The sequence below is a fragment of the Xiphophorus hellerii genome, chromosome 18 (assembly GCF_003331165.1).
Source record: "Xiphophorus hellerii strain 12219 chromosome 18, Xiphophorus_hellerii-4.1, whole genome shotgun sequence".
Lineage (NCBI taxonomy): Eukaryota > Metazoa > Chordata > Actinopteri > Cyprinodontiformes > Poeciliidae > Xiphophorus > Xiphophorus hellerii.
This window is the reverse complement of record NC_045689.1, coordinates 17,797,637-17,815,435: the sequence shown is the minus strand read 5'-3', so window position 1 is coordinate 17,815,435 and position 17,799 is coordinate 17,797,637. Positions and strand designations below refer to the sequence as shown.

Here is a 17,799-nt window from a genome sequence, read left to right as displayed (position 1 = left end):
ATTGACTAAACTCTTCAATACACAGAGTTGATCAGAAAGATGCAAGAGAGTGTTAAAAAGTACAACTCTAGATGCAAGTCTACAGCTAAGAGAAATGAAGCTGAACCTATTCATATCAATTTAGATGAGTGTGTAGAGATGCAACTCAGTCTAATTTGTCCAGATGAAAGATCCTATCATTCCTGCTCAACAGTGATATTATTAACAGTGGTAACTACTATCTTTTGAGGGAAAACTGCAAGTAGTGTAGCAAAATAAACATTGAGAGAGGTTTTTGGACCACAGTAGCTCAGCACAGCTTAATTCACCCTGATTATGTGGTTTCACTAAAATTCTGGGGGAAAACCTCATTAAATGGCACATGAATTAAAAGATTTTCTAAGATTGGCAATATTGTATTTAAATAACCATCATAAACACCAACTCTTGTGCTTAATGTGAGTTTTCCCTGCATTGGTTTTAAAAGGTAACTGTAAAACAAATGTTCCTCAAATGATGATGAAAATATCAAATAAATCATGGAAATAAATCCAGAATTAGACCAAGCAACGGTTGTGGACAAAGAGCTCAAAGATATAGTAATGTAATGAATTGATGAAGTTATTAACAAATACAGGTTCCCTGTGCAGCTCAACAGGATTTGAGTTCATTTGTCTGTGTTGTGATTAATTTGGTGCCAATGACAACAAAGTGTGTATTATAAACTGCTCCTTCATGATTACCCATAGACTCTCACTTTGTTCCCTTCTCACGAGTTCCCACAGTGCTCCTGTGCCACAGCCCATTTGACAACAGGCATTCACAAGGTGTTTATAGATGCAAGACTTTTCCACTTTGAATTTCTGAAAAGTCTATGTCCGTCTGCGTGTGTGAAAAAGTGAGGATGTGTGTCCATTCAGAGACTGCATGAGTGACAGAGAGGTTCATCCCTACTGCCTGTCTTTCTAAGCGCTGCTGTGGGCAGGACCATCTATGCTGACAGTGAACGGGGAGGTAGTGGGGTCTGAAGGATTAGAGAGGGGGCTTTTGGCCGAGACTGAGAGTGGCTCTTTCTTCCAGTGACAGAGAGAGGTGACGGGCCATCAGTGTACAGGGGACAGGCGGACAGCGAGCCAGAGACATCTGCATTCATTCAGGACAGCGGCTTATCCATGCACAAAAGTACGCCCACTCAAAACGCCCACCTTCAACACTCTCACACTCATACATGCATAGAAGACTGTTGCAAGTGCGTATGATGACGGTGTCAACGGCAAAAGCAGTAAAATACATTAGTACACCTTAAACTGATAAAACGTGATGTGAGGGATAGTTTCATCACACAAAGTTTTACTTTATTATCATCTCAAAACTAGTTTTTTGAAGTCACTAGTATAAATTTAGAAGTATTTGTACTTTTATGTTGATTTATGGAAACTCAAAGTTTTTGGTCAGTGGTAACTGAAAAGATAAGTCTCCTCTTGGTCAAGCATCTGCCACTGCACCTCCTTCTACCGTCCTATCCTCTCAAGGCTAGGAGGTTGAGAAGACAGCCAGAGCCAGAATAGGCCCTGCCCAGCCGGCTAATCCTCTACATCCATTCACAATCAGTGCTAATCTCCTTCACCACCTCCCCACCACCATTACCACCAGCACTATTGCCTCAACCTCTGCTTCTCACTCAAGAGGTGCACAAAGACCCGGCGCTCCCCTGTCCCACCAACCCATCCCTTCTCATATGCCTAACCTGCTCCACCCATCGCCCCCTTACAGCAGGAGGCACCCAGCTTTCTAAACCCATCCCATGGGGTTGCAAGTTTGGGGTGAACACAGATACTTATTCAGTGCTGGATAGCTCTCTCCTGCACTCAGACTCCCTGTCCTATTGTTGCTGCTCCTTGAGAAGAGGATAGACACAAATGGAGTTTGAATTTCAATGTGTCTCAATGACTGAAAGAGAAAGGGGCAGCAGAATATGGACTAGTGGGAATCCAGGCATTAAGAATCACTTAAAGAAGGCTAAGAAGAAACACATGCAAATATGCTAAGTGGTGTAGGCCATCATGTCCCAACCCTGATAATAGCAATTATTTGTGTTTATGGTTCTTTTAAAAAAAAAAAAAAATTAAGTAAAAAGGTAACTTACACTAGTTTTAATCCATCCGAGTTGTTATATAAATCAAAGCCAAGGCTATTTCATAAAATGGGTCATTACCTTCCAAATGTGATTTACTAAAATGTCATCACCAAACTATATTTTATACGAAGATTTAAAGCTGAAAATTAGCAGACATTTATTTTTTATGAGGTGTTTTGGTCATTATTTATAAGCTGTTGTTTTTCCAGATCACACATGTAGTCAATTTAGCAGGGTAGTCTTCATACTTACGGATATCACTGAAAGCTATTGCATCGGGCAAAATGTACAAACTTGAAGAGGCTCGTTAGCCGCAAATCAAAATGAACACTTTTAAACACAGCTAAACTAACATTACAAGGGCTCTCTTTGAATAAAACATCACATAATTTTTTAACGACTTCTGCTCTCCAAAAATTATACAGTTGTCCTGTTTGAAGGTTTAGTGATACCAAGCTAAGGCTTCCTCACAGAAGGCATGAATAAACTCCATCTTACCCTCCACACATTGCAGCTTTCCTATGCCAGATAAAGCAAAGTTGTTCCAAGGCATAACTGATCAACTGCCATGCTTCACTGTATGCATGGTGTTCTTTTTAGTGTATGAATCAGTTCATAGGACAGACCTCTCTAGCTTGTTCATATAGTTTTGTAGAGCTTAATATGTGTCTTTCTATGCAAATTGAAACCCAGAGTTACTACAGGCGTTTTGCAGTTAGTCAAATGTTTTTTACCATCTGCCTACCAGGTATCTGGAAGCAGCTATTGATAGTAGTTTCTTCATAGTGGCAATACGACATTGATAGGGTGGTCTCGCTACTGCAACTTTAACTTTAAACTTGCCAAGCCTGCTTTAATTTTTACACACACACACGCCCACCCCCCCAATATATATATATATATATATATATATATATATATATATATATATATATATATATATATATATATATATATATATAGATACTGTATATATAGATATAGCTATATACTGTATATAGTTATATACAGTATATATAGCTACAGTAGATCTATATATATAGATATAAAAAATAATATAGGTATATATATATAAGTATTTGTCGTTGCCCAGAAGCAGACACACAACATATGCCAACTTTCACTCCACAGTGTGCAGTCTTTGGCATGCTCAGCACTTCATTTCTGCATACGACAGTGCAGGAGAGCTTGACAGACCCCTCACAGCTGCCTCTCCACCCCTTATTTACAGAAGCTATCTTTCCCATAAGTCACCATTCCTGTATTCATAAAGCATCACGGATGCCATAACTCACTCGTCCCCTTTATGAATAAAGCTCCTAAATTTATGGTGATGGCGCTGAGGACCGGTGGCCTCCATGGTGACAAACTTCCCTTTGTCTGTCATCACTGGCTCGGGCCGCACGGGGCACTACATCAAAGGCTCCAGGTGGGCGCGCCACTTTATCGCTCCCAGGCTGGTGACATCACCGTGCTGCGCCGCATAGAATTGATGATGAAAGCAAACATATCTGTCTTCACTCACATTTACCAAATCAATTTTGTTTTTACAGACCCTTCGTAAGGTTATTGGCATATTGACGTGTTGCAGGCGGGAGGGGGGGCTGAGCGAGTGCTTACGGAGCGGCCATGGGAAAAGAGGGTGGGGGTGGGGTGGTTCACCGGGCCTTAATGGCATTTACCATATTTAATGCAGAGGGATGTCATCACTGAATATCCATTCTGAATAATGTGGCATTTCATCATAAATTCTTTACAACTTATTTACTTAATGGAAAGAGTTATTGCTTGCTGTCAGGATGGTAATTAAACACTGTGATACAGTGCTGCCTCGCCAGGATTCCATCTTTCCCTCTCTGCCCCCCACTATACACCCTCACTCACATACGGACACACATGCATGCACACGCACGCACGGCAAAGCCTTTTAAATACATATTATTATTCAGGATCCACATAAATTACAACAGGATAAAAATTCATGAAACCTCTTTTTTATTCTTCCCAGGGAAAAAAGTAATAATTAAAAAAGGACTTGTTCAAGCAGTTAAGTCTATATGGACAGAAGGACATAACAATTCTACAACAAATCTAATATAAACTGAATAAAATAGAAAGTTTGCACATACTACTATTAAAAAGACATTTATATGTTATGCTACATCTATCAGCTAATAAATATGGAATAAATTGCACAAAGAATAAAAAGAGGTACATTTATTATTATCAAGCTAAAACCACTTCACAAATTACTCATACTGCATGTGTGCTAAAAACAAGAATAAGGAGGGGTAGTTATGTGGAAACATCTTGTCAAAGAAACATTTGACTTCTTACTTTGTCTTCTGCGTGGACAGCTATCCTTTATGAGTGTCTCCAAGGAGAAAAAGCACTGAATGTGAACCCATCTCGTCTAAATTAGAAAAGATCTATTCAGGGAGAGTAAATGAGGCCGGTGTTCTGCAAGCCCCCCTCTCGCCACTCCATAAAACCAAGCAAGCTTGACACGGACAGGGCCGGCGTCTAACCTTTTGACCTTGCCCGGTGACCCTGCCTTCGATTTTTTTTTTCTGTGCCCGCTGACCAATATGTGATTTGGCAATGGTCGCACTGGGTCCCTAACCGGGACGAAGGAGGGCTTTATGGCTTTTCATTTTAATTGAGCTAAGAGCACAACCTCAACTCTCTTTCTTTCGGAGCTAACATTACCTCACTGGGCAACAAACGACTGCAACAGCCTTGTGGTCACTGGGCTAAATGTGAACATGACGGCATGGGAGGAAATAAAAAGAGAACCTATGTGAAAGCTACAACTGTATGCTGGCCAAGGAAAACCCCTTTTTGTCAGAAACAAGCTACTGCCAATGCAGAAAAAGAATGTGGCTGAAATGTTCATGTTTATACTAGCAGTAAAGTTTAAAACACACTATTACAAGTACAAATTTCTTTAACCTGGATTCATGAAATCTATCCAAGTGATTTTTTTTATTTGTTATGACTGCTTGAATTTGCAAAGCCAGAATACTATGTAGACTTTGAAAAAAAAAATTTAAAATAAGAACCAAATAAACAAGACTCCTTCTTTGTTTGTTTTAGGTTCTAGCCACATCGCTCTTGATTTTTTTTTAGATATTTTTATGGAGCACGAAATTGGCAAAGTTTGCAAGCAAAAAATCTGGAGCAGAAAATCATACCTGTGATTTTAGATTCTTTCAGTAAAAGAAGCACTGATGTAAAGTTATTTGTCCCCGCCTTTGCACCCTGTGCATCAAAAATGTCTTGATTTACATGTGGATGGAAGAAAAAACTGTTTTATACAATATTCTTTACAGTATGGACAGGACATTAGTTGGGGCCCTGCAATTGCTGAACAGATCCTTGTTTCATTTCATAAATGTATTTCTTACTTAAAATTTAAACTGACGAACAAAAGCAATGGTGGCATGTTCTTACCTCCCAGCCTTGCATAGGGTCTTGGAGACATGGGGCGTGCTCCCCCTCATATGGTCCAAAGCGTTCTCCTATATTCACCTTCCTGCGGCTCCAGACACCCAGACTTGCACCTGGAACTGATGACTCTCTCAGTTCAAAGTCCAGAGGAATGGTTAAATTGCCTTGAGGAAAAAAGATGCTTGCTTGTTGAAGTGACTGAGGTGAAGACTCATCGTCAGAGAGCGGATCATCTGTCAGGGCTGAAGAAGGTGTAGGATCGCCGTCGGAGCCACATGCGTTGTCCAACATGTTGCTTGGAAAGAAGCCAAAGTCATCGTTGCCATCGCCTGTGAATGACATAATCACTAAGTTTAGACACATCGCTGCTAAAACATGTCACTCAACAGTCAAATAGTTGTCTCATTCGTAATATTTGATTGCAGACAATTGAACTAATGCAGCAGTTTGATTTAGGTCTATTGAATGGAGTTACACATGTAAAAGTTTCAGGATACTGCTCACTTAGGGATGATGTTTAAGACCCATCATGTAAACCAGGGGTCTCAAACTCCAGTCCTCGAGGGCCGTAGTCCTGCAGTTTTTAGATGTGCCACAGGTACAAAACACTGGAATGAAATGGCTTAATCACCACCTGCTTGTGTAGATCAGTTCTCCCAGCCTTGCTAATGACCTAATTATTCCTTCAGGTGTGGTGCAGCAGAGGCACATCTAAAAGCTGCAGGACTGCGGCCCTTGAGGACTGGAGTTTTTTTTTTTTACCCCTCCAGGGGGTCTTTTGTGGGCTCTAGTGTCCCTTATACGACAGTAGGCTGACAGGAAACGGGGAAGGAGAGGAGGGAAGACATGCGGCAAATATCGTCGGGTCCGGGAGTCGAACCCGCGACGGCCGCGTCGAGGACTCAGGGCCTCCAAATATGGGTCGCGCTAACCCCTACGCCACCACGGCACGCCCCGGACTGGAGTTTGAGACCCCTGATGTAAACCATCTCATTGTAGCTCTGACTGCATGTTTAGAGTTCTGCTTGAAGATGAAGCTTCGCCCCAATCAAAAGCCTTTTTGAATCCTCCAACATGTCTCCTTCCAGTATTTCTCTGTATTAAGTTCCATTCATTTTACCATCAACAAAATCCCACAGCATAATGCTGTGGGATTTTGTTGATGGTAAATCACCATATTTCAGCACATCACCATATTTCAGGTGATGTGCTGAAAGGTGATGTGGAGTGTTGGTTTTCCATCACACATAAGCTTCTGCATGTAAGCCAACAGGCTGAAATGTAGTCACATTTGATCGGAGCACCTTTTGACACGTTTGCTTTTAACCACTCAATGGCTTCTGGCAAGCTTAGTAATTTTCCATTAAGGCTAAGTTTGTAGTTTGCACGACTGGTGGTTGCCCAATTAACAGATACTCCCACATGAGCTAAGAATGTTTGTATCCTCTTGGATGCTTTTCTAATTATTTTTTTATTTTATTTTTTTTAGCCATCATTTTTTAATTGAAATAACAAGTTGGTGGCCCTACAGTACAAACAGGGCATGTTTGCTACTGGATTGCATTGATGTCATTGTTGGCTAGAATGATCTGCTAAACATTGTACAGTGTTGACTGTTTTATATTTCCCTTTCCTGAAGTCTTTCTTCAGCATGCAGTAAAAACAGACAGAATCACATGAGGGTTAATTGTGAATAGAATAAAACAGGATATAGAAGTCTGACCCCTTTATCCACACTGGGCTTCTTCAGAGTGCCAAAATAGGCAGGTGGATCTTAATGGTGGCAAAGAAAGTTTTTACTTTGAGACAAAAATTAGTTCATACCAGTTAGAAGAATAAATAAATAAAACAAGTTAAAAAAATAATGCATCCATCACAAAGCACACAAACGATTATTCCAATATTTAAAAAAGCTAGAGGTATATCTAATATTGCTATATGCTGCAGTTGTCAGAGCTGTTACTATGAAGTTTTTTGATACGTCCAAGCATCCACAAATTTATACACGAAGTTCCTCATCAACCCATGAAAAGTTGGAATGCTGCTCATGACAGACATTTGACTTGCAAATGCCCATCTTGGAAGTTTGAGGAGGATTCTATAAATATCATGAGGCTATTTGCATTTTCTTCATTATATCTTTACTATACTTTAACCACAGGTGAGCCATATAAAAGGAGGTGTCCCTTCGAAAAAGGGACACTTTAAACTTATCTCTACACATCCTAATTTTACAAGCCAACATATTATCTTATTCACCAAACTCAAAACTTGATAAATAAAAAGAAGGAGCATTCTTCTTTTGATCCACCTTAGTTGTAGCAATTATAACACAACTCTTTTTAAGATTAAGCATGATGTCAAAGTGTGTTATACACTCTTGAACTCTTTCTATTAGAATATCTTCCAAAAGTTTAGTCAATACACTTGCCAAGACAATTGGTCTGTAATTATCAATAATAGATATCTTCCCATTTTTTCTTTTAGTGCTGGCACTAAACGTACTGATAACATAGACACAGGTAAAATGTCATGTTTTAGAAAACCTGTAAAACACAGTGAAAGCTCTTTGATTAGCGTACCTCAGGTGCTCTGCTGATAATTGGTCAAGAATGCATGCTTTAGTTAATGTCATTTTCTCAACAGAAACTCATGCTTCCTCTGGTCAGAAGCATATATGGAGAGAATATGGCTTTTCCATATTTCAGCAATATTCTTATCTCCAGTAACCCCTTCAATAGTTGCTGGAAGCAGAGGCTTACTGTTATTAGTGAAGTTTATATCCTTCCAAAAATCAGACACATTATTCTATTGGAGTTTATTTGCCAGGGAGTCTGCTCGCATGCAAAGAGATTAAATCCCAGTTTTGGCAGCCCACTACGGAGCCAGGTATCCCAGTTCAGAGCTTTGGTTAATACTGCTGCTATATTGCATGTAAGTTGAAAGAAACATTTAAAATGGACAATCAGCTTGAGTGTGAAAATAAAAGAACAGGCAGAAAATCAATCCCAGATGTAACCACAGGGAAGGCACCAGATTAGTTGAAAGCCAAGTACACTTTCAGACAAATCAGCAAGGTGATGAACAAGGGAGTTAACAAGACAGACTGCTGGCCAGGTGTCACACAGCGAGACAGACGGACACTAAAAGCCGGAAATGATCCGCAGGAATCTGCCGCTTTGCGTTGAGCTGTGCCTAACGTGGGCTGACAGGTCACGGGGAGAAGGGGCTCCGCTAATGAGGCTCAACAACCCATCCCTTCTCGAAGGAACATTCCTAAAGGGCTTCCTGTGTGACACTGTACCTCTGTGCTGTCAGCTGTGGATTCTTAATCCAAACAGATACACACACAAACTTTGTGCTCACTGGACATTAATGAACAATACTTCTGATTGCCTCAAAAGGTCACCCTGGTTGGCAACAAGCAGTCAGGCACTAACTTGAGGAATTACCTCAAGGTTTTCACTAAATTACTGTACTTTTATGATTAAAGGAAGATAAAATAAAGCCCACAGCACTGTGTTCACATATCCATCAGCCAGTGGAACTTCAAGGTCAGTGCACACAGTATGCCAGAAGGAATGCAAAGGTGTCAAATGCAGAATAAGTAGAACATAAGCTGTTTTCCTCTGCCAGTTAGGAATCATAAGTGCTGTCAAAGTTTGTTTGCTGCAAGGAAAATCTCTGCAAGAGCGCAAAGTGCTGACTCAGCTTACGATTGCAAACGTATGTCAGTGTTTTTATGTTGTGTAGAAAGCATTTATAGAAACATACTACATCTATAAGTTGAATATTTCTTAAAGTAATTCTTTGATGCAACACCAGATTACAAGGTCTGTGCAACCATTGTGTTTGGCACACACAATGTGTGCGCCCAGCTTTCTTCAGGGGGAAAGTGTTTTAAATAGTTGACTGAGCTGGGGCAGGCATGAAATTCAATGTACTGCAGCTCTGGGAGCCCGAGCAGTGAATTTCAGCATGCAGACTGTGTAACATGGTTACAAGCCTAGATGAGAAGTCTGCCATATGGTGGAGGGACAAGGGCTTTTAAAGGTAACCATATCCCTCCATTGCTGTTTCTCCTCTTGACATTTCCCCTTGTGTGCTGGGCTCGAAGTTTATATTTGATTCAGGCCAGATATTCTCTTGGTCCACTGGCTTCAATGAGAGCATTTCAGCTCATAAACATATACGTTTCTGTACGGTAAACGTTGGATGAAAACAAGTAGGCTGTGTTCGGAGGTTTAAAATTTGTGGTTTCACATGTAGATGATTGATAAGTCAAAGACCATGGCATGGCTTGGCTGCACGGGGCAACTGGGACAGTTTGCACAGATGATCTGATAGCTGTGTGCATTTGTGTGTGCGTATATTTCTGTGTCCCGACCTCTGTACAGCAATTTGTTTGTTCAGTGATGGACATTACTTGATTAGTGCAAGCTGACGCCCCTCATTAAAGAAGGAATTCAGGGTAAAGAAGGGGAACTCCAGCTGAGAGCAACATCACATTTGAGATGCATTAGGATCTTTGATGGAAAAAAAGGAATGCTATTCAAACCCCTTAAACCTTTTCATATTTTCTTAGATTACAGCCTCAAACCGTAATGTATCATATTGTATCTTCTTGGGACTTATGTTGTTAAACAAACTAGCATGCAACTGGGAAGAGGAAAGAAAATGATTTATTCCTTTTTCCAAATAAGAAACTGAAAGTATAGCATAAAAAAAACTCTCTCACCCACCCCTTCTTCCCCCTTGGCTTTGGTCTTCTACCAGAGGCCTGAGTGTTTCTTAGTTGTTTAAGGTCTGTCTTCTGGACTGAGATGTCTGATGTTTCTCCAGGTATTTGTTGGAGCCACGTCTTCAGTGTGTGTGGGGGGAGGGGAGGGGTTCACTGCCCCAAGTACTTTGATGAGTATGGGCACCTACAGTTGCCTTTACCTGCCAGGCTCTTTCCAGCTCCTCTCTGAGACTTTGGGATTTCTCCAGTTTCTATTTTTTTTTTTTTTTTGTTGTTGTTTTTATTTTTCCTTCTGTTTCAATCATTGGAGATGGCCACATCGATCAGAACGACTGTCGTCTGCTACTTATCAAAAATCATAATTTCCGAATCTGAATAGTTGATTACCATTTTTTGGTTTGAATCTGGAATTCCCACATCTTACCTTTGCCATTTCCCACCACCTTCTCAGGTAATTCCCACTTTGAGCTAGGGATCTCCAGCTTGTGTTCCACACAGATGTTTCTGTACACTGCCAGCTACTTGATTATGGTGCTCCATGTATTCCTTTCCTTCTAGTATCTTACTCCCTGGTGTGAGATGCTGGATTGTACCTAGTGCTTCTTTCTACAGCCTGTATTTGGAATATTGCTTGGGCCTCCATTGCTTTGGTGCTCAAGGTCTGCCATGATCAGAGTTTCTGTATCTCCTTGATAAATATAGTCTATGTGATACTCTGGTACATCAACATGACATGCAGTGCAACCCATTTTTTAAAGTCATCTAACAAGGAAACAATATGTATTATCTTTAAATTTGAAACATAATAAAATATCTTTGAATAATGTGTTGGTAATCAGGTGATTGTATGCAAAATGCTGGAGCCAGTGGTTTGTACAGTGGTTACAGTGGTTTGATAATAAATAAAGATTATCATGTTCTCAATAGAACGTTATGAGGTGGGGTGTGACAAATTTATGTTCCCTAGGGGGAGCATGAAAGAAAATTATTGAGAAACTCCAGTAAGACAACAACCCTACAGCTACTTATCAGATTTTTATGTCAAAGTTTAAATTTATGGTTTTAACATGACAAGACGTGAAAAAAGCTCATGTAATACTAACACTTGTAAAATGCATTGCAGAACAATATGATGCAGATATTCAAATGATTCAACATGAAATATTTAATGTGAAACAGTTAGAGAAACAACTTCATCTCCCTGACTAAATTAGCCATTAACAGAGGACGATACATCATGACACTTTGCATAAACACAGACACACACTTGCATGCTTATATATCATGTATTCAAGTGTTCACACTTGATATCAAATGCATTAATTTTTATTAAGGGTGGAAAACATTTGTTCCCAGGCCTGCTATCTGCATGGGTGGAATGATTTTCACCTCTGCCACAAGGTGTTGGGCAGACTCATACATCACATGATTACCCCGAGCAGCGAGCAGCGCCGCCATCATGAGGGAGTGAATTAAAGATGATAGAAAGAGCTATTAATCACTGTGACAAAGCCCCTAATGGAGGTATGACCCAGCCACCGCTGACGGGACGCCAGGGGAACGAACCCATGGGACAAATGGATACATATGTTTACAGAGAATAACCTACCTGTGGACATAGTCAACCTCTTCTTTCTCTGTTGTTCCGTGAATCTCATCGTTCTTGCTTTGTCTTTCTTTCTGTCTTAATGATAACTTCACTCTATATTCAAACCAGCTGAAATATTGTGTTTTAGTTTATGGCAAGGATATTCATAAACAAGAAGGCAAGCGCATACATTTTAGAAACTTTCAAAAATATTTCTGCTTACACTGCAGCACATGCTTGTGTTGGATGTGCTGCAGTGTATAAACTGCTGATCCTCATTTAAACATGTGTAATGACCAACTGATGTGGTCTCTTATTATAATGACATATGAGAATGAACTCCAAACCTTAAGTGGGCTGGCCCTCATAATTGTCTTCTTGCATTATTTGCTGTCTTATTTGCTACAGAGAAATCATAATTGGCTAGAATTGGTTCTGGCAGGTCAAAGCAAAGATTTTTACTTGAGAAACTGGCTACAACAGATAAGTGCATCTATGTTTATCGCTGTGCTCTGAACATTTTGTTCCCAGAAAAGACATTTTGTCTTTATCCGAAGCACATGTGCATTTTCACCAATAAACAATGATATAACACAGGTGTGCTCAAGTCCAGACCTGGAGAACTTACCACCCCGCAACTTTTAGATCCATCCCTGCTCCAACATAGCTCAATCAAATGCTTGAATTCCCTCATCAGATTTCAGTCATTCAGCTCCTTAGAGGCCTGGAAATGAGCCACTTCTTTAATTCAGGTGTACTGGAGAACGGATGCAGCTAAACGTTGCAGAATAGCAGCTCTCCCAGACTGGACTTGGATACTCCCTCTTAACATAACTGAATAATTAGCTCTTGTGCAGTAAGAGTACAGTCAATCAGAAGCGAATAGTAAAGGGGTAAAATATGTTAACTTCTTCCCTGTAAAGTTTATAGTTTGGATGTTGTTCTTTAAGCTGAAATGTATCCAAGTGCATCAAGTGGTTGAATGGTGGATTTGAAACTGTTTCGTGTAGGTGCTCACTGTTTTAGTTCGGTTTTAGTTCACAAATGCCTCAAATTTGTTTTCTCGTAATCTATAAAGTATTTTTGCTAGAAACCCTGAGAGACTGGGACTAAAATACAGCAAAATAAAAATTATTATCTTTCACTGACTGCTGTTGATTTGGTAAGACCTGTTAATTACAGTGTGTCAGTGCTTGCCTACATTCCCCCAGCAGGGCGTATAGGAGCCCCGTGGCCTCAGGAGAGGGAATAAGCTTCCTAATTAACTCTGTCTTTGTGCTTAATGGAGGCCTTAACACCGCTTTTGGGAAGTCTTTTGGTCCATGGGTCCACTGGGGTGACTGTGGAACCAACTGATACAAACCACAAGCACTCAACTCTGCTGATTGTTCAACACACATACAATTTTATGACAATTACTTATCCCATTATATATATATATATATATATATATATATATATATATATATATATATATATATATATATATATATATATTATTTTTTCAGTCAAAACAGGTTGAATTCTAGGAGGACATTTTGAAACAGAACTCAGATTTCCTATAAACATAAACAGCTTTAGATATAAATACCTAAAGATAAATTAAAGGAACGGTGCATTTGTATTCTGTAATTTTGGTGCAAAAAAAATTACAGTACAAAAAATTTGATTTATTTTGTTATTGCCACTGGAAACATAACATCCTAGACCATGATAACAACTGATAATAGTGCCATATGTGCATTTACATTATTTTAAGCAGCTATCCATAATGTTCACAACCTATGAGCATAAACATAAAGACACAGACATGCGTAGTCAATGGTATTGTGGGAGTGCTCTAAGCACCATCTTAATTAGTGAGAGCATTGTCTCTGTTTGTCACCTTCCTGCTTGTTGACTACTCCCCCAAATGGAAAACACTCCATTAAGGCCCCTGCACTGAGTTACCAATTAACATCTTGCAACGACTATAAACTTTGAGCTGGTCCCTCTGTGTGCACACGCCCACACACACATGCACACGCACAAAGAGCTACTGTAATTAATTAGCATTAGTTGTGATTAATAATGAGCGTCTTTTATTGGTAAATCTGCAGCTCCTACGGCAGCCTGACACAACAAAGGCGCCTGTGTGTCCGCCACAGGATTTATCTGGGGAGCTGCACGCGGATTTTAACATGTTTCTCACAGGCCTGACAAATGGCCTATTAATTATCTAATGTTGTCTGACAACAGGCACTTGATAAAGATGTATGTTGAGCCTGGGTGGGGACAGGGGAATGATACAGCAAAGGCAAGGAGAAGGGTCTGCAGGGGTAAAAGAGAGAAATCAAGGGAATATTTGTTTGGATAACAGAAGAAAAACATGGTTTGTCAAAATCTGGTGAGATTACTGAATGAAGAAGCATGTGATTCTAGATCAATTCTTTACTTGATCTACTTGTGTCAACAGATAAATCACAGCAGCAAAATAATCAATATGAAGGATTAACAAATCACATTTATTCTTAATGAAATGCTAATGAATAAAGTCCTGAACAAAGAGATGGATGTCCAATGCACATGCAGATTAAGTCCTAACACCACAATCAATATCATCAACAAGGAAGTCTTCACATAAACCAAACCACTTCATACCATTAGGTCTCCAGCAACACGGAGCACATGAGCATCTCTCTTTCTTTACCCCTGCTCCCTGACTCAATCTATGTCCCGACTCTAATTTGCGGAGTTTATCTTCAGCCGGCATGTTGACAGGTACTCCTAAGTGGGGTTGCCAGTTGCCAAATGATTTTTATGACTGTTTTAGCCCCGCATTTGGCCTAATGAGATAGGATCCCAGTCGGACGCTAACTCAGGCCTGTCAGATGCAAAGCAAACAGAATAATAACCCGGCCCTCGCATTGTTTCCGAAAGCCATACATCAGCTGCAGAAGGAGAGCACTCGGGATTACATGCTTACACCCCAGATGTTGGAGATGAAAAGAGAGATTGAGTGAAAATGGAAAGGAGGAGGATGAACAAGGAGCATAGTGTAAGAATGGAGAATTACAGTGCATTGCAAGAGTAATTATACCCTTTGAAGTTTCTGAGTTTACTGTTATTTTATTTGAATCACCAAATTGAAGCAAATAATATTAAAGCTGAAGGAAAACAAATCCATAGTTTTCAAATTTTAATTACAAAAAGATATCTGAGAAGTCTGATGTGTTTTTGTATTTGGCTTCTTCCATCTCCCAAATTAAATCCAGACACAAATGAAGACCAAGGAACTCATAAGTCTTCCAGTGGATGGACAGACGGATATAAAGAATTTCCTAATCTTTGACCAACTCACCCGGCGCTGTACAATCATCCCAAATTAAAAAGAGTTTGACACAACTGCAAACCTATCCGAGGATAAGACTTTTACTCCTTTCTAGTTCAGTCAGGGCTTAACATTGTTCTTGGGTTTCAACCGACATTTATTGCAAACTGTGATGTTCACATGGTGCTCTGTGTCGTTTGTTTTGAGCCGATCCATGTCAGGTCCCTCATTTCCGTTATTCCTTGCATTTGTGTCGCTCCCTGATTGTTTCCCTTCTTAAGCCTCTCTCAGTCACAACCACGCTGCCAGATTATCTAACGCTTTCAGCTGGTAGTTTTACAGCACTCCCATCTCGCCCTCATCGTTGCAACCATGCTCTAGTTCCCTGGATTTGCCCCTTTGCCTTGCCTTTGTCGGATTGTCTCTGATTGCCCATCATGAGCTCGACCCACGCCTGTTTTGGATACTCCACTCACGCCCACTCCCACGGATACCTTCTCTGCTCTCGGCCTCATCGTGCATGACGTAGGCTCGTCTGACCAAGGATCTGGATCTGGATTTGGTACTTCTGCTTTACGTGAAGTAGGACGGTGTTTATCTTGACGGATTGAAGCGGAGTTGGTGCACTACCCTGCATCAGCGCTTCTCCCCAGTCACTCCCTCCTGAGCCCTGTGTTGGTGCAGCATCTGCCCTCTTTCTCATCCCTCGGCTGATCACTGCAGTACCTGATCGCCAGGCCAATGCTGAGCTGTGTTTTCATAAATCTGAGTCATTGTCCTGTGTCATTGCTGATTTTCCGGGTCCCTCTAGTGAATCATTACAGCGAACATCATGTCTTTTCATATCTGCAATGGACTGGCAACTTGTCCACAGTGTACCCCCCTTCTCACCCTTTGACAGCTGGAGATTGGCACCTGCAACCCTCCCGACCCCAATGGGACAAGGGTGTAAGAAAATGGATGGCTGGATAGATGGATGTCTTTTCATGTATTAGTATTGCCCAAATAATGTCGTCAGAACTAAGAAAGGATATACAAACCTAAATTAGCTCCTGGAGTATATAAAGGATTTGCATGTGCATCTATCCTGACAGTCTGTGAAATTGGTTTGAAGACAGAAAAAGCTAGGAGGGCTAAGATAAATTTGAAGGTGCTGCAGAGATCTACAGCTTGTGAGAGAATGGCGAGAAGACAGTCATTAATAAAAGAAAGCCTTAAGAAGTTTCATTTATACTTTGCCATAACTTAAATAGGGTTAAAGCAAAAATGTGGAAAAAAAGGTGTTCTTGTCAAATAATATAAAAAATTAGCTCTCTGGGCTAAATGAAACTGACAATGTGTGGTAGAAAACTAACACTGTATAGTATCCTCAGCACACTAGCCTCGTAATGAAACATAGTGGGAACATCATGCTACAGGAGGATGAATGGAGCTCAATGTAAGACAATGCTGGAAGAAAACCTGATGGAGGCAGCAAGACCTGAGAGGTTCACCTTCCAGCAGGAAAACTGCAATGAAAATATGACCAGAGCTATAACGGATTGGTTCAGATTATGCGCTTTCAAATGATGAAAGGCTGGACCTAAACCCAATCGAGGAACTTTGGCAATACTTGAAAATTGATTCGCCACACCTTTCAGAAAAAGTGTAGAAAAAAAACATTTTCTTTCTTTTATTTGGCCTTTAATAAACCCCCATATAAATGTGTTTTTTTTCATCACAACATGTGAAAAAAATTCAAGTTGCATAGCTATTTTCACAAGACAATGTACAGTACATGTATACAATAATCTGTATAGTCTGAATTTGTTTGCCATAAGTGATATTACACTGCCGTTCACGTGCCTGGTAACTGGGAGATAAAAAATTAAATGTGAGATATTGATGTTTATAAATATTTTTATCTTGGATGTTCAGAAAAGTCATCCATCCTGTCATCAAACAGTAAAAATATATTAAATATTTTAACAATATTATCTCTAAAATTGTGATACAGAATTATATTTTGCAATAATGAAAGACAGTTCATAAACTGAAACTCAAATATCCAGGTAATGCCAATATGCGTACATTGAGCATTTGCCCCTCCATCTATTTTTTTCTTTCATCCTCTCATGTCATGGCTAACTGCCACTGGTTCCTAATATAATTATGGCTCACAGTTGTGTGCACATTTGAGAAATTGATTCCTTTGATGAAATGTGAGCGAGGTAGGACCAGGCGGAGCAGAGAGAGAGATGTATATCCAGAGCAGTTGCCGCGAGCTGTTCCAGCCCTGGAGGAAAGCCCCCTGGGTACCAAACCGCCTGCTCAGCCCGGCCCGGCCCAGCCTGGGCCAGTCGTTAAAAGAAATGATAGCATATGTGCTTTGTTTCAGTTTGATGTCTTCGTAATGCATTACACAATTAGATTGATTTGACAATTTCCATTATACTTGATCAAATATTTATATAGGCCCGAGGATAGTAGTTCTTATCAAACCAAGCTGCTCTACAGTGCAGCTGGAGCGGCACGCTACAACAGAGGGGCTCAATTAGCCAGTCAAAGTCTGTAAATGTGTACGCAAATAAAGTCTGACATCTTGAAGTTTGTGT

General features: G+C 40.2%; 1 protein-coding gene across 12 annotated transcripts in view; it reads right to left on the bottom strand.

Annotated features, from left to right (window-relative positions):
* Positions 1-17,799, bottom strand: part of mecom (MDS1 and EVI1 complex locus) — a 161,482-nt gene that overhangs the window by 101,189 nt on the left and 42,494 nt on the right. For all 12 annotated transcript variants that reach the window (XM_032545733.1, XM_032545739.1, XM_032545734.1 and 9 more), the window contains exon 2: positions 5,570-5,895. In XM_032545733.1, coding sequence (XP_032401624.1) covers positions 5,570-5,895 — 326 coding nt within the window. The remainder of the gene's footprint in view (positions 1-5,569; positions 5,896-17,799) is intronic.